The sequence below is a fragment of the Drosophila takahashii genome, chromosome 3L, assembly GCF_030179915.1.
Source record: "Drosophila takahashii strain IR98-3 E-12201 chromosome 3L, DtakHiC1v2, whole genome shotgun sequence".
Taxonomy (NCBI): domain Eukaryota; kingdom Metazoa; phylum Arthropoda; class Insecta; order Diptera; family Drosophilidae; genus Drosophila; species Drosophila takahashii.
This window is the reverse complement of record NC_091680.1, coordinates 7,105,299-7,128,727: the sequence shown is the minus strand read 5'-3', so window position 1 is coordinate 7,128,727 and position 23,429 is coordinate 7,105,299. Positions and strand designations below refer to the sequence as shown.

Below are 23,429 nucleotides of genomic sequence, written 5' to 3'. Positions count from 1 at the left end.
TTCTGGCCTTAATGTCATTTTTCTTTGGCCCGTCGATAGCGTTGGCTGTCTGTCTCTGGATTGGCCGGGTTTCCAGGGATCCCGGGATACCGGGATCCTTCTCACTCACTCCTTGGCGAAGAGATGCCGGGCATGAGTTATGGCCAATAAATTGGACATGTTAACTGTGTGTCATTGTGCGGGGCCAAGGGACCGCAGGCCACGCAATTTTATGCTGAAATTAATTGCAAGTATTTCGCACGGCGAGGCAGGGCGAAACAGGCAGGCAGACAGACAGGACACATGGCAACGGGTCGTATGAGTAATAATATAATTAGCATGCACATTTATTAAAAAGTGATGGAAGTGCACAAAAGCCGATGACGACGACGGCGATGGCGATGACGAGCGGTTTCCGAAAGCCAGGAAACGGAATCAGGGTATTGCAAATTATTATTGCAAATTTTTTGCCATACCACTTGACGGCAGGGAAACTGTTAAAATAAATGACATTTTCAAGGCGTTTAAATATCACATAGCAACCAAAGTTCAGAGAGCCATCGATGGGCGAACAAAGGGGCGCGGCTGACTTGACATCCCGTCAACTTTTTTATTCATTAAATAAATTGCATTTCTTGCATGTATTTCAGAAAAAGGGTAGAAAAGTTTGTCGAAGAAATCCGATTTTAAGGTCGAGGTATTGAGGTGTAATTAAATTTAATTTAAGCATAAAAATAATCAAAGTAATTTTGAAAATTAAATCGAGAGTAAATTGAAATGTTATGATTTAAAGATATGTTGAATTCAAAAGCAAATTGTACATTGTTAATTATGATATGGGCAAGTTAAATTTCAGTGCTTATTTTTTTCAGAGATATGTTCAAAGTAAAAGTTGTAATATAAAATAAATAAATAAAACCATTTTCGCTTGATAAAAGCTCTGCTTTTAAAAGCTTATAAAGAAACAATTTTTACTCAATCCTACTTTAAATTTAAGATATATTTTATATATTGTACAATTAATTTTTCATCCCACTTCCTGTGATTGAAGCAGTGGTTTATCTTAAGCTTAGCATTTAATAAGTACTATACATACAATGAGCATTTTATTGTTTTGCAAAATACTTTTTCTCCTTTGGTTTTTGGTTTTTATAATTTTACAAATTCCTATAGCTTTGAAGTGAGCCAAGTTTGAAGCATTTGTCGTTTGTTTATGTTTATTATTGGGTTTTTTGATATACTTTCCGCTATGAAATATGTTGATGTACCTAAACTATCCCCCGTGTTGTTTTCGCTAGACCCCCTTTGGCTGCATTTTCGAAATGCTTATTGAGTAACTCAAACGATTTATTGATTTCAAAGCAGGGTCAGATAGATTCCAGAGCCAAAGAGCAGGGCTCTATGAAGCAGCAGGCCAGCTGAGGGGAAATATGATTTACATGGGAACATTCAGAGGCTAAGGACCTTTCAGGACTTACCCACTGACGAGGCGTACTCATTTGGAGGTCGTTCCGTGTAGAACGTGCTCTTCCCTATCGCCAGGGATCCCTTGGAACCCACCGACGATAGACTATTGCCCACCGCACCGCCTGGCAGGGCGGAGGTCTGCATCGAGGTCGAGGACGAGGCCGCCGAGGAACCGGCCCCCAACGATGACGATGATGAGGCCGAACCAGGATATAAATCGTTCTTCATGGCATATCCCACATCCGTTTGCAGGGATTTCGTTGTGTCGTTGCGTGACGAGGGTATGATATTGTCTGCGGATTAAAAGTGGAACGATACATTTCAATGATCTAAAATACAGTAGCCACTCTATTAAATTTTATAATAGGTTTTGGACTCTTTGAAAAATGTAAATTTAGCATCAGCTTAGTGGATATCATATTATATTTATAATAATATTTAATTATTTTAAATTATTTTTCCCATTTCCCATAGATTCCTCGATGTTATATTTTAATATTCTATTTTAACATATGTTAAAACTCTGATTACCCAGTAAACTTCACAGAAAAACTCCTGAAAAACCTTTTCTAATTTTATCCGCGTCTTACAAAATTAGTTTCTAAAAACTTCAAATTGTCGGAAATCGACAAAAAGTTCACTCCTTTGTCGTTTACTGTTTGCTCACTTGTGGGTCACTACTATTGGCTAGTAAAAGTTGCGGACTCTTAAACAAAACTTAACCCCAGTCCGACATGGTTTTCAAGTTAAATTGCGTGGAAATCTTGGCTGCGATACAAAAAATTTATATCGTCGTACAAAGGCAGAAATACACACATGTGCATCATACCCACACACACAAACAATAAGATCCTTTGTTGGCTGACTCCTGGATTAGGTTCCGTTGCATTGCTCGCGCGCTGCTTTGCCAGTCACTTTAAATAAAATATGTTTGGTCTTTTGCTCTGCTCTCCAGCTCTGCAGCTCACGGGCTCAAAGTCTGCGGCAGTGTTTCAAATGTGTTTCCAACCTAATGCCCCCGAAAATCCTCCTTCGCCCCCCAGCATAATCCCCAGCATATTGCTTTGCCCAGAGCCAGAGGACTTGGACATGGATGGGAATGGGAAGGGGGTTCGGGATCGGGAATGGAAACGGGAAAAGGACACGGCCACAAGTCCGGACGGAGACTTGAAAGTGTGTGTACTTTTCTGCTCGACTTGAATTTCAACAGGAGTTGGGAAAAGGCACTCAGAAAAAATATTATTTTAAATAATAATAACAAATAATATTAAATAATAATATTTGCCTTATATGTAAGTTACTCATTTTGAAATGTAAAACTTTAAGAACTCTTCTTTTATTAGTATTAAATATTTAAAAACTCTTCTAATAATTGTACAATATTTTTTGCAGTGCCTGGATAAATTTAATGATAGTTTCAAATATTTATTTATGGCTATAACGATACATTGTGTTGAACTGATTTATTTGAGCATAAATAATCTTAAGTAGTTTATAAATATTTAAATACTTTTAATTTAAGGCTGAACTATTGCAATAATATTGGTTAAATATACGAATACTTTTTTCATTATTTTGTATTTTTAAGGATATTTATAAGAAAAGGATAGATTGAAAGTACAATTGAAATGCCTTTTTCTTCGACTGTGAGTGGAGAAGAAGGGAAGCGGAAAACCCCGTCGCTGAAATAGTCAAAAGTGCTTTACTTTATCTCTCGGTGGGCGTGTGCCACACCCCCAAGTCCCACCCCTTCGCCCCCTCTGTTTGTGGATCTGTCTGGCTTAGCTGCTACTTTCGCAGTTTTGTTTGTGGCTCGCCGTATCCTGTATCCTTCCCCTTTGTATGTGTGTGCGGTGTGACTTTCACGCTCAACGCTGAATGTGTTAAGCGCAAATACGGAGCATTCTGCACATTTCCCCCGCTTTTCCACCCACTTTTCCGACTGATACTATACTTACTCTCCCTGGACTCGACGGTGGTGTGGGTGACCTGCTTGGATGGTGTGGATGGCAAAGGTATTTCTGCAAATGGAATTGAATAACATTGCATAATTAATAATTAGAAAGGCATCCCGAGCAACGTTGGCCAACGCAAAGGAAAATATACATATACAAAATTATACAAAATGGTTTTTCATTACATTATGCCGGCAGAGTTTATGTCGGTTGGTTTTACTATGTCAAGTATGGGGTTTCTCTCTGGCTGCTAAGGTCAAACGCACACTTTCCGAGCTTCGCTTCAAGTCGATCTCGGCACAAAGTGTGCATAACTTAAAGAAATTTTACTTTTAGTTAAAAGCCTTGTGGGCTTCGGCCATAAACCCAATTAAGCTCCTAAGCTTAACTCGGTGAAATCATAGTAATTACTGGAAAATCAACTTTTAAATGCAATTTAACATTGGACTTTATGGATGGGTTCGAAAATGTTGCCTACTTTTTAGCAGGGACCGAAAATAATCATTATTTGAGATTTTTATTTTAAAAGGCCTACTGAGGTTTTTGCATATTTTAATCAACAATTTAACTGGTTTTTATGCACTTTATAGACATGAACAAATAACAGTTAATTTGCTTTCCAGATTTGTTGAAATGCATATACTTTGTGGACAAGAGTAAAAAGAACGTTATTTTTGACGTTTAAAACAAAATATCACAGTAGTCTTTTTAAAAGAAAAATCTCAAATAATGATTATTTACGGTCCCTGCTTTTTAGGATAACTTGTTTAATAAATTTATTAAACAGAATTTATAAAATGAAATGGGTTTTTTATTATTATTAAACAGTATGTCCTTTTTTCGTTACTCCTTTTACACTTTATATTGATATTTAATTACTAACTTTTAAAAAAAACCCCCAAGTCAAAGACAAAAACTAAGAAGCCAAGTTCAACGTGTGTTTTACTATTCTAAACATCTTTGGCATTTGACATCTGCACAGCCAACTTGTAAACAGGAGAAAACCCCGAAAAGAGGCAAACTGCATAAAAAATAAATAAATAAATGCAGCCAGCAGCCACGTACCTACATATGTATACAGACTAGATATACACCTATATGTTGGGGGGGCTAGCAAACTCCTTGGGCTAGCAAACGATACAAAGTCAAACAATTCCGAAATTCACCTTTATTTTCCGTTTACGTTTATGGTGAATGTGTCTCCATGTTGCCACGGGGTATGATGATACTGGGTACTGGGTTTTTTGGAGATGGGTTGGAAAGTGGGTGGATAGATAGGGCCAGACACCAGCCGAGAGCCACCGCTCGTTTAGTTTTACGCTCCAGAGGACAGCGTATAGTGCACATATATAGGGTCGTGTGGATTCCGGGTCTATAGGTAAAAGCTTTTGGCAAAATTGTGCCACAAAGGGCGAACGATATTGCATTGCTCGGGGTGAGAGAGTGTGTGTGTATCTGTATGTTTGCCGTAACTAGTGCACTTAAGCTACCAATACAAATGCACTTACCGTAAACACGTATGGAGCCTTCCGTTTCCCCCAGCGAGTTCTTCGAGATGCATCGATAGTTGCCAAAGTCCCCATACTGTAGGTTTCTTATCGTCAGCTTCATGTGGGCACTGCAAAAGGATACGTTAAGCTTAAGGATATATCCATGTAATAGCTTATCTATTTTTTGGGAGGGGGTGTTCAAGTTCTAAAACATTTGCACTTGCACCTGACCCCCAAAAGGCAAGTGCACATGCATGATAAATATTTAACAACACAATTTTCGATGTTGCTTGCAGTTTGTTTTTATACATTCCTTATTCTGTTTTTGTTTTAGTTTTAAAGTGACTTACCGATACGAATTCTCCGTGTAGTCGGTTTTGTATTTCTTGCTCGGCAATACCATCACCGAGTTGTATACCCAATAGATGATGGCTCTGCAGGGGAAAAAATAAAAAACACACACATTTCAGTATTACCGATTAAACTCAAATCGAATGTAAACGAAAATGTGATTCACACACAAGCGCACGGAAAAAAGAAAACTAATCAAATCCTCAAATAAAAGTAAATATTTTAACAAAATCAAAGGCAAATCGAACGAGCAAAATTCAACAGAGACACACAGAGCATTTGGAATGTCCACACCCAGAGAAATGTGGGACTATTTTTTAGGTAATGTATGACCTAAAAAATTTTCATAGACTAAAATTTCAGATTTAGGTAATGGGTTACCTCAAAATATTAGCATGTGGACTATGTTCCTACTTTTTAGGTAAAGCTAAAGAGATTTTTATAGGCCATCGTAACCTTAAAATTGGTCCATAAGACTTAAAATTTAGGAATAGTTTGAAGTCGATTATTACCCGCAATTTAATACAATTATTGGTCCTTAATATTAATAAACAAATTATTCGGTTTTTTAAGTTTATAACTACAAAATTTTATTAGACCTATCTTAAAGCTAGTGATGGAAAAGTTTCAATATATAAAATCAATACCAGCGTGAACTATTTTCCTACTTTTAAGGTAATGGTGCCCTATTCTAAAAATAGAATTCGCCTGTGCCTCTAGAAGCAGGCTTTGGTTTTACCGCAGGGCCTTTAAGTAGTTCCGTAGACCAGAGGCTAGCCTATTGGACTCTCGCGCAGAAGACCGGGGATCGATTCCTACCGAGGACAAAATAAAATGATTGTTTTTTCAGAAAGTTAAAATATTTACTTATCCGAATAAAAAAAATATAGGCAAATAAAATAAACAAATATGTTACTATCAATAGTAAAAATGTTAACTTTTCTGAAAATACCTAACATTTAGGTAATTTTGACCTAAAAATCTAGTCCACTAGCCAATTTTTTAGGTATCGATTACCAGAAATATATTCAAGACTGCGTAAAAAATATAGTCCACATTGACAACATTTTAGGTAATGCATGGCCTTGGCGCGTTTTTTTGGCCATGTTTCCTAAAATTTTAGGTAATTAGGGCTCTTTTTAGTCCATTTTGTTTTCTGGGTGCACATACGTATACACACAACTAACTGCAATCAGATGCAATGTAAAATTTGTTAAATCCAATGAAAATAAAAGGGAGAAAATTGGGACCAAAATGCAATAACCAAAGTTAAAGACCGTAAAAACTTGTTGCTGACTGAGATTTAATTTATTGAACACTTTTAAGTTAATTAAGTGAAGAGATAAAATAAATTTTAGAAATTAAAGGATTTTAAAATCTAAAAGTATTTTAATTACATTTTCCATTTTATGAAATAGTTTAAATTTTACTTTTTGGTATTGCCCTGCATCAATTGAAATTTAAAAATAAATGCCAAATGAATTAAAATATTTTTAATTAAATCTTTTCTACAATTTTGATTTACAGAAAAAGGATAGGTTCAACATAAAATCCCAAATAAACTGACTCAGTCACACAGCTTAAATGTGTGCTACATAAAAATAATCTGAAAAAAGTATAGTAAAAGGAAAACTAAAAGCAAAAGAACGGCACTCCGAGGAGACTCACTTGGGATGCGCCTCCGTGTGGCAATCGATGGTTACATCTGTGCCGGATGGAGCGCCAACAAGTTGATTCGGCACCCAAATCATGGGCGAGACTGTGGATAAAGAGAGGTGGAAACGGAAAAATAGGTTGATATGGTACGTTAGCAAATGTAAATGGCACCCGGGGGGAAAACTCAGGTGGTTGGCTGAGGCTGAGTCTCGGGGAAAAGTGTTGCTGCAAAGCACGCATAAGCGTCAGAATTACGCCTGTTCAACATTTTGCCCGTCTGTCTATCTGCTCTTTTTGCGCCAGCTTAAAATGAAAGTGCAATGACAAAGCTGGAAAAACTTAGACGAGAAACGCAGACAGCATATAAGTGGAGCGATATACAATATGGCTAAGACAACACGTCAGCGAAACGAGGGAACTGGGGAATGAAATTAAGTTTAGCAGGAAGTACGTGCTGCGGATGGGTTTGTCACTTAAGTTTTTCAGTCTGTACACTCATAAAAATAATTTTCTACATTTTAGAAAATCGCCCTAAAAAAATTTTCGCCGTTGAACTGAGAAAAATTTTCTATTTTCATGACAAATTTGCCATAAACTCAAGGCTGGTAACCATAAAAAAATATTTTTAGGGTTAATTTTTCTATTTTTCTAATATTTAGGGCGATTTTTTTCGAATTGCTTCGTTTTGACCTTTTCTAAATCCAACGGCGAATTGCCCTAATTTTTTTTCTAAAATTTTTCTAAATACAAGGGCGATTCGCCTTAAAAATCACTCCAAAAGTGTGAAATTCGGTAGCCCAGCGGTCTAATCACTTGCGCTTTCAACTTTGCTATATGCTAAGGTCGTGGGGTTGTGGGTTCGAACCCTGTGTGATTCAACTTGATTTTTATGTTTTTTTTTTTGTAAACATTATAAGGACTAAACACTAAGGACATTTTTTCGTCCGAATTTTTAATTAAAGTAGTCTTTAAACCTTAAAAACGTATGGGAAATCTGAGTTAAAAGCATACTTTGTGTTTGCGGGCAAGAAAACGGGACTAATTGTCACAGTCGTCAGGAAAAAAATATACGGTTTAGTTGCCTTTTGTCAAATTATAACGTAGACCTCAAGAAAATAAGATGTGTGCAGAGTTTGTTCGTCGTCTTGCGCGATGGGTCTGTGGTGCAGCGGTAGGACGTTAGACTCTAAACCGAGAGGTCGTGGGTTCGATTCTCGCAATGACCAAAAAAAGTAAGTTGTTTTTTCTCCTCATATTTATTTCCCTAATTCGTTTACAAACATGATTTTTCAGTTCTAACGGCTGTTCTGTATAGATCGGGCCCCCCTCTTAGCGCAGCTCCCATATAAGCTACACACCAATACAATAATATGAAACGGTGTCCTCCGCCGGTGTTGTTTAATTAAAGCAGTCCCAGTTCCCAGAATATACACGATTTAAATACATGCTTCCCAAATTCAGTTAAGCATGCTCAAACACGATTTTTTTTAATTTGTCTAATTTTTAAGGGCATTTGCCTTTAAAAATAGAAAATTCGCCCTTTATTTTAGAAAAATACACCTTAAAATTAGGGCAAATCACCCTAAAAACAGGAAAATATTTCTTAATTCAAGAAAAATCACCCTAAATTAAACCAAATTTCCATCGGGATTTTTTAGAAAATTTTTCTAAATACACGGGCGAATCGCCAGCGGATACGATTTATGGGCGATTTTCTAAATCCACGGGCGAAAAGTCAGTTTTTTAGGGCGATTTAGGGTAAAAATTTCTATGAGTGTAGCTATAAAAGAGGTTCCTAGATATATTTCTCTATTTGTAATACGGTTTAAAAGGATTTTCGGATTAAAAAAAACTTTCTTTTATGTGATTTTAAATTTCAATATGCTTTTTAACAAATCGAAAAGGTTTTAAAACTTTATAAAAATAATGCCTAAATCAAGAAGGCAGTCTAAATATTCTTGAAAGATTTTCTTTGTTTTTCCTTAATCCCAAACTACTTTTCCCCATAAAAACCTAAACCAATCCTTATCCCTAATCGTTCAACATCAGTCTCTGTCTCCGTCTCAATATATTAAGCCTTCCATTTCACTTAACACGAAATATGTGTGCTTTATTTTTTTCTCTCCTTTTTTTGGGCCAACCTCAACGAGACTGTATATTAGGTTGCGCATTTCCAGCCCCCTAAACCCACTGCAAACACGAAACCGAAACCGAAAACCCCTTTTTTAACCGTACAACAAAATTGAAAGGAGCAACGAGCTAGTTGGAAATTTTAAACGCTCCTGACAATGCCTACACCTGCAATATGAGGATTGCTGCTCCCCTCCAGGTGCCACGCCCCCTCCCTTTTAACGCCCCTCGGTTCATCCACGCACAAAACCGTTCATAATAAAATAGAGAGAAAAACGAACACAGGCGCAGCGCACACACGATGAAACGGCGAAACAGAAAAACGCCGTCAAAGTCATACGTGCAACGCCGGCAAGTGACTTTATTGCAGGTACGTGACGTGAATTATTGTCAAGGGGGGCGAAATTGGTGGATCGGGGGCGCAAAAGGGGGGCAGTTAGGTGGGGAAAAGAGAGCAGCGAAGGCTGGCTGAAACTCGTTAGGATTAACAAGCGTTTACTGGCGCACGGCGTGCGATGGCAGCGTAACTTTTACGCCCAGCGACAGGACACCATATCTCCTGTTCCAAAAAGCACTGGGAAAAAATTGCTATTCAAAATATATATTTTGGAAATATTTTTCAAAATTATCATAAAAATGTATGGGTGCAAGACTCTAATATTTGTGAAAAACCCACACTGTAGTTTCCATTCTATTTGCTTTCATCAAATATGATTTTTGTCAAAAATAATTTAATTAGGAAATTACAATTACAAAAAATCTGGGTACTAATCTTTTTCTAAACCGAAACAGTTTCTTATAGTATTCTTAAAATCATTTTCTAAGAGTCCCACATCGAGAGATTTATCGGATTTAAAACAGTTTTGTACGAATTCTTATAATTTCAATATGATATTGTAAGTTTTATCTATAAAAATTGTTTAACTTATTTTGAAACTTTATAAAAAAAAACGTATTTTATTTAATTTTGCTCTTAAAAGTTGTTAATTAAAAATATTTCTCCCCGTGTATTCTATACATGTATCCGTTGTTATATATCAGCTGCATTAGATGGCGGCAGCTTAGCTGCGTTTGTCACTCATTGCCGGAGCAACGAGCGTGCAGTTAAATTGATGAGCAGCAGGTACAAACAGGAGGAGATGCGCAGCTCCTCCATAAAGGAATATGGCACGAAAACCAGATAGTTTGGATGGCTGAAAGGCGGGATGGCTGGATGGATGCCAGTAAGCCGGGATGGCCGGATAGATAGATAGATGGATGGATGGATAGCCTGGCTGGATGAATGGCCTCCTCGCGTTCCGGTAAGTGCGCGCGCGTGTTTCAACTAAATTGACAAAGGCAGCCAACTAACGGGTCTCATATAATATGCACCCTCCTTTTCCCACAGATTACACTACAGTTTTCATTCCTCATTTGGTTGGGGGACTATCAGGTCGAATACTCACACTCCACATCGAGAATGATCCGCTTGGACACCGAGGGCGGTACTCCATTGGTGGCGATGCACAGATAGGCGCCCATTTCATTCCGGCTCACTTTGGTCAGCGGCAGGACATCGCCGTCGTACACGAGAACTGTTATTGGCGACGGGGTTTTTGGTTTCGGCAGGTGGATGTCCGGGACATGGAAATAAACGTGTCCAAAAGCATTGCGAATTTTAAATGGAAATAGTTTGAAAGGTGCGATGTTTAGAGGGGTGATTTACGAGTTCATTAATTTAAGTTTTTCAATTGACAAGTTGTCCAATAATAGTTGGCCTTATTAAAGACTTGCAATTTAAAATATAAATATATGTTAATGTAAATATATTTACTAAACATAATTTGATATTTATTTATTAAAACTTTATAAGACAATAAACGAAATTCAAAGTGCATATTCATATTCATATTCGGAATTTTTTTTGATATTTTAAACCATTTTAAACTTATTTTCTCTTAAGATTTTGAATTACTAATAATTTCAGTGGAGGTTCTGTAACTAAAATAAATTAATATCGTCAAAATTTAAAATAAGAACTGAATTTTTAAAAATATTTAGGAAAATAATTAAAATAAAGTTAACAGATTGAAGAAATCTTAAGTTTTAAATGTTTTGTTCGTATGAAAAAAAATTTTCATAGCTGTTTCATTTAAATTCGTAAATGAGAATAACAAATCTTCTAAATCAACCCAAGGAAATTTCCCATTCCCCTCATCCCACCTACCTTTCTTCTTCTTTTCGACGGCAATTTCCTCACCATCCTCACGCCGCCAAATGATTTTCGGGGCCGGGAAGCCATCGGCCCGACATGTCATGTTGATATTTTGATTTTCACGCACCGCCACCGACGACGGCGTACTCTCGATGTCCAAAATGTTTGGAGGCACTGTGAGGGGACACACATTGAAATCGCAATCTCTAGTTGATTAAACGGGAAATACTCACCGACCACCTGTAGATAGCCCACTTGGCTAATCATCGGATTCGTGTTGACCTGGCACATATAGTAGCCTCGATCGTCCTGATGAGCCTGATTCACGTGCAGCAGCCACGTGTTGTCCGTGTAGGTGATGCTGTATCGCGGAATCCTTGATATCACATGTCGGTGGATGGTCAGTATCATTTGCCTGTCTATGTGAATCCAAGCCACCTGGAAAATGTGTTTAATTTTCTAAATTGATTCCCATTATTTGCTCAATTTTCTAGTTAATGCCGAAAGACCTTAAGGCCTTCTTTAAAGACCCAACTATCCACACTACGAACTCGATGCCCAGCTAAAACACATGTGGAGTCCCTGCCATTATAAATGAACGTCATGTTGTGACGCAGGACCCGAGGATAAAGCCAGCTTGACAGCTGTTTCCGCATTTTTAATACACTTTTTTCTCGCTCCTTCTGTTCGCACTTTCTTTGGACTTCATTTTGCCTTTGCCCCCCGAAGACATGGTACACCGAGAGATATAGCGTTTATTTAATGGTATCTGTATTATATCTACTCAAAAGAGGTAAATTTTTAATAAATTTCTATAAATCAATTGGTTTTTGAAATTATATATCTTAACAAATATTTTATTATATTTTTTTTGATTTGCTAAGTTGTTTTATATTTTTCTAACATTTAATATTTTTATTTGTAAAGGGGTCTAAACTCTCTTGTAATTTAATTGCATTTTAAAGTAGTGTTAAACGTTATTATTTTTGTATAATTCCAAAAGTTCCAAAAGAAATTTATAAATAGTTTGCGATTGGCTCGTAACCAAATAAGTTAATTGAATAAATATTGTGTGTCTTTAAGGTAGACGATTTCCATTAGAGATCATTAAAGGTTTTCTAAAAATGCATGTTAAATGTTCTTGATAAATTCGTTCAACCTTTGATAATTGCGACAGTAATTTTCCCCTAATTTCCCTGTACCAAATTTTTTTACTCTGTGTTAGGGAGACGGATTCCTTCTGGTGGAAGGATTTTCCCGGCCTTGAGTCGGCTGCAAACTTTTCAAATTTGCCCCCAGCACCGGCACTGACAGCAATGAGTTTCTCGCTTTAGTGTCCTCTACTCTGCCATTTTCCCCATGTCCAGGCCAATGTTGACAAAAGTCCAATAAGAGCAAGGAGCAAGGACTCGTGTCCTAGCCGGGTCCTGCTGCTGGTCCTGCGGACAGTGTTTTATATGAAGTTGATATGGCGAGTAAATATTTGTGATTTGTTATGAGCTCGCTGTGTGCCAGCAGCTGAGGGAGATAAATGATAAGTGATTTTCTAGCCATTTTGTTTGGCCGAGAGAGCAGCAGAGCATCAGAGGTCCTGTATCCTTAGCTTATTGTGGATTAAATGCATATATGCAGGCCAGGGCTCATAAATTCTGCCTCCTCCGGGCAAACAAAAGATCGACTTGCTAATGACAGCTAAAAGTCATCGACGGTGAGTCCAGAAATTCCTTTGAATTTCGGAGTTTAATTTTGATAGGCCTCCTTTATCTCTAGCTGCCAATTGAGTGGCCAGAAAGTCTGTCATTCTGCCTGCCTGTCAGTCAGCCAGTCGCTTCGGTCCTTTTGCAATTTGTGAAATTGATTTTTGACAGTGTCCGTCTCGGTTGCAAACTCCTTCATCAAGTGGCGTTCAGTTTACGCACGATTTATGACACTTTCCCCCCGTTCTTCCCATTCAGAATTCCCCCGGGTTTCCCGTTTCTCACCTTATAGCCACCCAAATGCTCCACAACGCAGGGCAGATTGGCATCTCGACCCACGGCGACGGTGACGTTTGGTATCGGCTGGGCGAAGCGTGGCTCATCCATCATGACTGCGAATGAAAAGTGGTGGGGAAAGTCAGTTGGTTAGTTAATGAGTGAAAGAGTCAACTGGAGAAACCTAATTCCTCGCCTGACCAAGGAAATTTCCCTTTGGCCATCGACGAAGCTTAGTTGAGCTAAATCATGGCTTTAATAAGGCTCGAATTACGATTGTCAAGGGTTCCAAAGGGAATAATTGAAGGCTTCTGATTATTACGCGGAAAATTGCTTAAGCTGGCTTGTATTAAGCTATAAATTATACCAACAAAAAACTACAAGACAGACGTTTTAAGGGTTTTTATATTTTTTGGGATTTTATACCTTTTAGTTATTTTTAATAAATAAAAAATATTAAGTTAAAAATTGTTATTAAAAAGAATTACAAATATTTAAATTATGTAAATCGGCTGAAAGTTACATGCTATTTATATTGTTTTTTATTATTTATAAAAAATAATCTTTTTAAATAAAATTAATAAAAAGGTATTTTTAAATAAATTAAATACTATTAATTAAATAATAAACCAAAGACAATCTTAAGTTTCGATCAGCTTTCACTCCTCATTTCTTGGCTCCTTAAATTCCCCTTAAATTCTTAATGAAATGGCAAGGAAATTTTCTGCCAAAAATAGTTTGTGAAAAATTCTTAAGTACGTATGAATAACACTGTGCAGCATTTTTAGTGCTTTTTAAATTTACCTCGATGGATGCTATATTTTTGGATTCGTTACGAATTCCCAAGTTAAACTGCGTTTTCCAAAAAGTTCCCCGACGCAAGGATTCTTAGCAAAAGGACCTCAAAGTTCGAAAAATGCTGAAATTGGCCAACTTTGCGGAGCTCTCAGAGGCAAATGGATGCATGGTTTGATTCGATGTTAAAGTTTTTTAAAAGATACACCCTTTATCTTTTAAACCCTATACTTTAAAAATTTTTAAGATTTTTTTTAAGGCAGAAACAAATTCTAGAAAACATAGTCAAAAAACATAAAAGTATACAGCAGCGGTCAAAATGGTAGTAGTGTTGCCGCCCTGTGTATTTAAAAGTTTGTTGTTGTAATTGATCTTTTCCTGGTAATATTGTATTGATTATAATTTTACTATTAGACTAATTGGATAAGAAAAAATTACAACATCAAACTTTTAAAAACACAAGGGGGCAACACTGCTACTATTTTGACCGCAGCTGTATGTTTTTCAGTTTTTTGACTATGTTTTTTGGAATTTATTTCTGCCTTAAAAAAAATCCTAAAATTATTTTATGTATGGGGTTTGAAAGATAAAGGGTGTATCTTTTAAAAAACTTTAACTTCGAACCAAGCCATGCATCCATTTGCCTCTGAGAGCTCCGCAAAGTTGGCCAATTTCAGCATTTTTCGAACTTTGAGGCCCTTTTGCTAAGAATCCTTGCGTCGGGGAACTTTTTGGAAAACGCAGTTTAACTTGGGAATTCGTAACGAATCCAAAAATATAGCATCCATCGAGGTTCATTTTTGATGCTGCATAGTGTAATTTGCGAGGAAGACAAGCCCAGGGCCCCAGTACTTGGAGCCATGGCAACCATAACGAAGTCATTAAAGCCCAGCGGAGTGTGCCGGGTAATAAAAATAAAGAAGTGCAAATGTTGATGGAGGAGCAATAGCAGCTGTTGCCGGAAATCCCTGACCCACTGGCCAAATATAATCAACAGCAGCTACAGTGGCAACCGCAGCGTCATTATGAAATAATTAAACAAAGCAATTTTTTATCTCGAAGGGGAGGGGGATGGAAAGCAGAAAATGAGGGGTGGAAAGTGGGGCGAAATGGCAGCACGTACTTTCTGCCTGTTGAGGCTGCCTGATGCAACTTTTGTCTCTGCTTTCCTTTTCTATGCATTCAGCTCGTGTTCGTGCCGCTGTCTTTGCCGCGGAAGTGCGGCACAAAAAGCGAAAATAATATAAACACCATTCTCAACAACGACTGCGGGATACCTGGCTTCCCCTTGATGGGTAACAGGATAACGCTTTCTGTGTTGCAACTATTTGCTACTTCTTGTAGCAACATGGAATATTTTTTTTATTTAAAAAAATTCATTTTACTCCAATTATATTATCCTTTTAGTTTAGTCCTTTAATTTTTTAGTCCTGAAAAAAATGAAGGATCAATCCAAAAAACTTATTACACTCACAAACGATATGTATGAAATATGGATACATAAAATGTTTTTTTTTAAATCGTCATTTTAAAGAATCGGTTTCCAGATAATATAATTATTATTACTAAAAATAATTTTATTTTTTATTGGAGGGTTATTGAGGCAACTATACCAATAAAATATGCCCTTAAAATCTTTAAAAATAATCCCAATTGGAAATGCTATATACCCTTGAACACTACCGGGTGTCGGGTATAAAAAACATGGACTACCTCCTGGCCAAGGCGATGGGGGCCCGTGTTGCTGTGTTATCTGCGTCATGCAGTCGGGGCACGCCCCCCGTCCCATATTCCCTGGTACGCCCCTTTTGGCCGGTAGGCACCAGCATTGCACCTGTCTCACGGTTCACGGCTTTCACCTGCGTTCGGGTTGGAGTTTTGGGTTCGCAGCGAGGACAAGCGGCGTTGCCAACGTTTTGAGGTCTCATTTTCTTAATTAAATTATGGCCAGATCTGACAGTTTCAACATGGGAAACAACACGTATTCGGTGGCGGAAATATGAGCGTATGGAAATGCTTATTAAAGATTTCGCACGGAAAATGTGGCCAAGAGAAGAGTTTATATGGAGAAGAAGAGCTTAGTGATATTAAAAGCACGTCTCAGTTTGCTAAGTGATATAGATTTCATTTTGATATTGCGTATTAAAAAAAGTTTATAAAACATTAGAATTTAAACACACAAGACAAATCTTTAAAAAATAGAGATGACATTTAAACAAAAATAAAATTTTAACACATATTCATCAAACAATAAAAATCCACGATAATATTTTGAAAGCGAAATGATATCATCGACTTATCACGAACTAATCCCAGCATTAACAAGCTTAATTTTTTTCAGCAAATGCTAGTTCCCAGAAAAATATATATTTATTGGAATTTTAATTTAAATGAGTTTAGTTGAATTCTCCTGGCTCAACCAAAAAATTAAACAAATAAAAACAATGAATTTTCAAATGCTTACCATGCGTCACCAGATTTGTCATGTAGATGAGGAACATAATCCGTCGATTTGTGAAGCGACTGGGAAATATATTCAATGCTATCAGCAGCAATTTAATTACCGTTAAAATAAACATTTTATTATTTTCGTTGTTCCGTTTGTTTGCTTTCTTCTCTGTTTAATTTTATCTATGCCCGGTGCTAAATGTTATTCGTTGAATTATTTACACTGTATATAGTTGGTACTTTTCGAACAGCATTTTTATTTGATTTTTTCTCTTTTTTCTTTTGGCTTTATTGTTTTTATTTCGTTAAAACATTTATTTGATTTGCGTAATTTAATTTGCACACACAAGTGAACACTTTGGCAATTCAAATTTCATTTAGCGTAAAGCTTTAAAAATCGCTTAATTCACTTGACGCGTCGAATTGCATTTGCCCATTGTTGCTGTTGTTATTGTTGCCGCGGTTGTTGTTTCTGCAGACGAAACAATGAAAATGAAAATAAAAATGCAGCCAACACACATGGAGAAAGCGGAGAAAGGGCCGGCGAAATGGCCACAGAGGAGCGCCGATTTCAGGGGATTATGGCATTTATTATTATTATGGCACTCGTCCTGCTATTCGGAATTGTGCTCCTGCCTTTACTGTTGTTGCCTGGGCTTTTCAATGTTGTATGTTGACTACAATTTACACCAGCAACAAGCCTATGAAAAGGGTTTGAAACTATGGATACCCTTAAGCTACTAACATGATATATTAAGTATTTAAAAGAATAACACTAAAAATAACTAGCATCATAGAGAATATAATTTTGATGTATTTTTGTAAATTAAAATGTTTTTTTCTAAAAATGTTTTTTTATTATAAATTACAAGTTTCTATCTTTAAAAAAAGAAATTTGCTGTTCTCAATAATTGTAAACCACAAAAATATTTATAAACCATAATAAAATATACAACAAATACTTTTGATAAACTAAATGTTTGTTCCAAAACTTTTTGAACTTGTGTAATTTCTTATGCGCTTTTTCTTGAACAACAAGAATAAGCAATATGGGGATATTCTTGTATCTTTATTAATTAAAATTATAAAATAAATATAAATTTAGCAACTGAAAACCTATCTTATTTTTAGTGAGCTCAATTAATTCTTTAGAAAGCTAAAAGTGTAATTTTTCTAGGCTGTGTTATTATTTTGTCCTGAGAACCGTAATGATCTGTCACTGGGGAATTTTGCTAGTCATTCCCAAGAATCGTAGCATATTTCAAATTGCAATCATAGTACCGTACCCCCTTTTGCTGGTATGAAAACAATGGGCGTACGCAATGCAGCTCGGTTTTCATGGCGGGGAATCCCCTGCTATGAGGAAGGGTTATGACCGGTTTGTTGGTTGTTTGGCCGTTGGTTGTTTTCGGGCTCTCGGTTTGCCAAGTTCATTTGGCCAACTCACTCGCTTTTGCCTCCGACCTCTGCCAATGCAACATTTATTATTAATAGCACTTTATTCCGGCCAGTCGACATTCATGCACGAATATGGCCACGTATGAATGCGTTCCATTGATGTTACTATTTTATGGCCCCAGAAATGCGTTGTTCGACGATGGATGGCCGGCGGTAACGGCTGTGTCATTGTAACAGTTACTTTTACGGTTAACGTCATGGTGACCGCTGATTCCGGTTGTAACTGTTGTTACCAGCGTTATATGACGACAATTTCATTGCACTTCAGTGGCCTTTGTTGCATATTTTACCCTTTTCTCGTACAAGGAAATTTGGGTGTGAAAACTTTTGTTAAGTTTATTGTCATTTATTGGACTAAAGTAATATAATTGTTTTGTAAGAAAAATATTGTTATTTTATTTCGTGTTTTCTTGCAAGATTTGTTATATAGGTACTTTCAATTTATATACTTTAAGCTCAAGCAATTTTATTAAAATAAAAAAAATAGTATTTCCCTTGATCATAACTATAATCTTTTGCAATGCAACATTTATAACAAATCATATTTAATGTTTTCTTTTCTGAATACAACTTCCCAAAATCTCTCGGACTTCCTAGGATATCCAAAAGTCCTTCCTCAAGCCATCTGTTTTCGTGTCTTGTATTTTTCATTGAAATCCCCTTCAACTGACTGGTTAGGCTGACATTTCTCTGCACTCTTCTGACTTGGTCGCGAACAATTTCGCGAAATGAAATATGAATGAACATTCCATATCAGCTTCCTGCATTGCCAGTCTCATCCTGACTTCGCCTCCCGCCCATCCGCGCAATTCCTCTCCAGCGACCGAGATTCAGTTGATCCACTTACTCAATTCAACTGAGTTGGCGCTCCAATATATAAATATTTGATTCTGCCGAAAATAAAACAAACAAGAGAGAACGCTATAGTCGGGTGCCCCGACTATCAGATACCCGTTACTCAGCTAAAGGGAGTGCGAAGGAGATGGAGAAAAACTTTGATCCGCCGTAACTTTTTAACGAATGGTCCGATTTAAAAAATTTCTTCTACATTTCGATAGGTATTGATAAACACAATAAAACTGCATTTTTACTTTTCCAAAATAATGAAATTTTTAAAATCGTATATATGCGATTGTGGGCGTTAGAGGGGGCGTGGCACCCTTTTGAAACAAACTTGCGCTGCGTAGGAACTCCTAGAATCTTCATGCAAAATGTCAATCTTCTAGCTTTTATAGTTTCCGAGATCTCAGCGTTCATACAGACAGACAGACGGACAGACAGACGGACAGACGGACAGACGGACAGACGGACAGACGGACAGACGGACAGACGGACATGGCTAGATCGACTCGGCTAGTGATCCTGATCAAGAATATATATACTTTATGGGGTCGGAAACGCTTCCTTCTACCTGTTACATACTTTTGCACGAATCTAATATACCCTTTTACTCTACGAGTAACGGGTATAAATATGTTTCTGCTGCGAAGTTTTTTGCTAGTTTCATCGTTCACTGTCTGACAAAGGATTTAAATATTAATGCACATGCATTTATTAATTTCGGTTTTTTATACACATTTATTTATTGTGAAACTATTTGAAAACTTGTAATATCTATTCGTATGAAAGTTTATGTATTGAAATGTCAATAGATGGCATTTTTTATTAAAATCGTTGAAGCATGAAACTATTGGATTTATGACAGAGTGGAATTCAATCAAATCAACAATGTCTGATGACATTTTATTTGGCTTGGCCACAGTAATTTTAAGCGCATATTTATGTATGATGTGTTTAAATAGATTTTATAAATTTGAGAACTCTATGTTTTTAATGCTGTTTTTAAGGAATTTTATTTTTATTTTTGGGAATCCAATTAAATTACAAATAAGAAACAACGGTACAACCATCCATTTCCGTATATATATACAGGTTATATTTTGCTAATGCTTTTAACAAATATAGAAATGAGGTAAATAATTAGAAAATAAATTTCCATATCATTATAATAATTATACATTCCTATATTTCTCCATTATTTTTAATTAAATAACGAAAATAACGCGACAGGCGTAAAAATCAATTGAAATGACCTAGAAATCGCTGACAGATCATTAACATATGTCACCAGCAAAGGACACAAATCCAAAATCATACGCACTGTGTGCGTGTGAGGAGGCGTGTCCTTTCAGTCTTCATGTGTGTGCTGGTGTGCATATGATTCAGACGAAATGGGCGTTATGTTGCCTTGCTTTGGTTTTTGACATTTTATTGCCGACAACATTGTTTAGCCGATCCTAACCGCCTAACCCCCTTTCGTCTGGGCTCGAAGTAATTAGGTTGAAATTACAAATTATGGGGTCCATGTAGCAGATTATTACGACAGGATTTGGAAAGCGGCTGAAAGCGAAATGGCCATGACTGGTTCACTGGGGGAAAATTACGATGGAAAATCGGCGATGGGGTGTGGGATAGGAAAAACAAATGTTTGAAATTTTTTGTTTTCCCATTTTCGTCCCTTTTTCCAAACGAACAACAAACGGCAGCAGCCAAACAACCGCAGAGAGCTCGTTAAAAAGCACTTAGGGGGAAAAATCAGGGACGGAGGCAGTTGGGTAATTATGATGCAATCAGTACGCCAGAAGTCCACTTTTAGGCCAGCGCTCGCAATCACAACTTAACAAGCCGACATGTATAAATTGAAGCTAACCATCGCTTCCGTTCGCGAAACTCGAAGAAAGCATTTCACTCGCAAAATTCCTCGGATTGTGACAAGTGGAATTTTCTGTTCGCCGGAGAAAAAAGGGAAAAAGAAAAGGATAAAAGCTGAGAGCGAGGAAATCCAAACCAAAACGAAGCGAGCCAAGACAAACCATAAAAGACAGCCTCAACTGCACACTCAACTTGGAATACAATGTAAATTATGCTCGGAGGTAGCAGAAGAAATGGCATTCATGGCTGTCATCTCCTTCAGCCCGTCACCATCCGTCTCTTTCTTCTCCTCGCTGAAGCCGTCTCCTTCTCGCCACTGAGGCTGTCTCTCTTTCGGCGACAGGAGAATTGTCGGCCAGGCAGCTGAGCAATTCCAGCAGATCTGACAGCCAGCGCAAATGGAATTGTTTGCAAATGTCTGAATCTGAATACACTACACTTTCAACTTGGTAAAAAAGTATTGAACTAAAAAAAAAGTTTTAAATAAATATAAAAAACATTTTTAATTCAATTTAAACAAACATTTTATAGAGTTAAGACTTATAAGATAAACACATTTTTAAAAACAGAACTTCGGGGCAAGTTCAGACAAAATTTTGAAAATATGAGTGCAAAAATTATTATTATTTTTTATTATTTTATGGAAAATGTTTGTATCCAAGATAATTTGGGGAGCACTCTTCATTCAAACTGCAAAATTGACTTGTTATTTTGTTATATAAAATAAATATTTTATTAGTGTAGGGCAAACAGACAAATGTCATAAAGTGCAGCTAGAAAATGCATTGAAATTCGTTTTTCTTTCGCTGCCATGAATACGTCATACCCATCCTCGACAACGGCTACCAACGAATCCTTTCCTTTATTTCCTTATTAATACCACAAGCAAATAATAAAGGGAGCACAGAAAAACGATTTGATAATTTTACATTCATTGTGTGCAGCCTGGTAGTGCTAATTAGTAAATGTTCTTGTTTTCCCCCTATTATCCTTTGTTCGCGCTGGGGGAAAAATAACAATCTAGCAGGAGAGCCCCAAGCAGTTAATGAGCTTGAGGCAAAAGCACACAGTCACACATTTTCTTGTGGTCCATTTTGGTAACCGAACAGCTTATGGTTAGTTTCCACGAATTTGAAGGTTGCTTTTTCACTTGAAAATATTTTGCCTCATTAAAAATGATTGGAAGTAGGTTGCTGTGAGCTTAGAGGGAATTGGTATTTAAAATACTATTTCCCATAATAACATGGAAAATGATAAATTAATTAATAATTTGAAAAAAAAAAGAAATATTTAAAGATGATTTTTGTAACTCTTTTTTTCTGTTTTTTTTTTCAACTTTCACTAATAGTCATTTTAAATTATTATTTAAAAAATATTTCATCTAATAATTTTTTACGTGTAATTTATAATTAAAATTAATTGCTAAGCTTCTTTTGTAAGCGTTTTGTTCTGGGTTTTTAATTTATTCAAGTGTTCAAGTAGAAAATTTGCAATTTCTCCACCGCCTTTATCCTTTTGCCTTTATAACTTTCCAAGTGAACCCAATTAGAGTTCATTTCTTTGGCAAATTGCTTCGTCTGGCTGCGATTACATTTCAGATTTCCAACTTGTCAATCCCCGGAGCAAAGCGACCTCTTTGAGATGCAAAGGAAAAAACAATTGATTTATTAATGCACTCGATGGCAATAACACCGCGCTCCTTGTTATCCCTGCTATCCCCACGCCTAGTGCAATGAACCAGAAAGATGATGATGTTTGAATAACGAGGCAAATGATGGAAAAGACGAACCAAAAATAGAAGGAGACTACCATAAAAATGGGGAAAAGCCAGAGCCAGAGTGCCGAATGCCGTGAGACTTGAGTTTTCTCTTAGTTGCCGGCTTGAGCAGGAGTAATTCCTTTACAAGCTGAAGGATATTAAAAACAAGAGAGGAAGGACTGGTGCTGCTGCAGCTGGGAAGCAGCAGGGAGAATGTTGCATAAACTTAACATAAATAATGGAAGCAATATTTCAGCTGCAGGAGCCGGGCTCTGCAGGATCCTGCAGGAGTATCCAGAGCCCAGAACACCGAGTACCGAGCCCGAGTAGCAACAAATGAAGTTTGGATGACTTGCAGCGCCGGCTGATTGCCGTGAAATTTATGTGGCACAGGGCTGAGTGAGCTGCCTCGTCTTTCGCCTCTCGTCTTGAGCTTCAGCTGTATTTTTAATGAATTTTCCCCCCAAATGCAAATTGCTGGAAACAAAAAAGAAGTGAACTCCTCGTTCTCATTCGCCTTTTCCCCGTGTAATGCTGCATTCTGCAGGTAAAACGAAATATATTTTAACGATCCAACCGCAAAATTTATTGTCGCCTGCTGTTGCGGCACGAATTATTTTTATGGCCAACCGCACTCACACACGATTTATTTTAATTGTTAAACACTTTGGCGGTTAATTGAATTTTAATTACTTTTTGTATTTTTTAGTACCAGCACTAAACGTAATTTTTATTTGTGAGTAATTTGTAATTAACTCTTTTTTTTGATGCCTTGATGTGTGATGATTTATTTATTGTGAGGTATTTGGGATTTTCCCTTTCGATGGAAACTCGCGGACTGACTTCCACTTCCGGAGCAGGTTCGAGTCGAACTGATTCCAAATCGTGCAGCTACATGGTTCGCTTCATTGGCAGAGGGAAAAAAGCTTCGGGTTCCCAAAATCCGAAGTCCTTATATCGTATTCACTCGTTTTTGGACTTCGTTCATGAGTATATTCGTTAGGTTTCGAAAAGGTTTTTAGCGCAGGCGTCATTCGTTTTCGAACGAAACACGTGCTCGGC

General features: G+C 37.0%; 1 protein-coding gene across 3 annotated transcripts; it reads right to left on the bottom strand.

The window, feature by feature from the left end:
* Positions 1-1,163: 1,163 nt before the first annotated feature.
* On the bottom strand, positions 1,164-23,222 carry DIP-delta (Dpr-interacting protein delta). Of its 3 annotated transcripts, none has more exons than XM_017139423.3 (12): positions 23,211-23,222; positions 16,455-16,910; positions 13,205-13,311; positions 11,456-11,660; positions 11,235-11,396; positions 10,474-10,602; positions 6,911-7,001; positions 5,242-5,325; positions 4,910-5,019; positions 3,405-3,467; positions 1,458-1,739; positions 1,164-1,397 (listed from the first exon to the last, which is right to left on the bottom strand). In XM_017139423.3, exons 2-12 carry the CDS (start codon positions 16,567-16,569, stop codon positions 1,336-1,338), a joined length of 1,410 nt encoding a protein of 469 aa, XP_016994912.1. In that variant the 5' UTR covers positions 16,570-16,910; positions 23,211-23,222; the 3' UTR covers positions 1,164-1,335. The 3 variants fall into 3 exon arrangements, with proteins under 3 accessions (XP_016994912.1, XP_070071821.1, XP_016994910.1); XM_070215720.1 differs by having other exon boundaries at positions 23,061-23,216; XM_017139421.3 differs by lacking the exon at positions 23,211-23,222 and adding an exon at positions 23,007-23,055.
* Positions 23,223-23,429: the final 207 nt, after the last annotated feature.

What these genes read in the sequence shown, in the direction of transcription:
- DIP-delta (XM_017139423.3), bottom strand. Translation starts at nt 16,569, where the DNA reads ATGTTTATTTTAACGGTAATTAAATTGCTGCTGATAGCATTGAATATA. An exon ending in CGTCGAAAAGAAGAAGAAAG is followed by an intron (nt 10,603 to 11,234) that starts GTAGGTGGGATG and finishes CGCCAATAACAG; the next exon opens with TTCTCGTGTACGACGGCGAT. An exon ending in TACACGGAGAATTCGTATCG is followed by an intron (nt 5,020 to 5,241) that starts GTAAGTCACTTT and finishes ATCCTTTTGCAG; the next exon opens with TGCCCACATGAAGCTGACGA.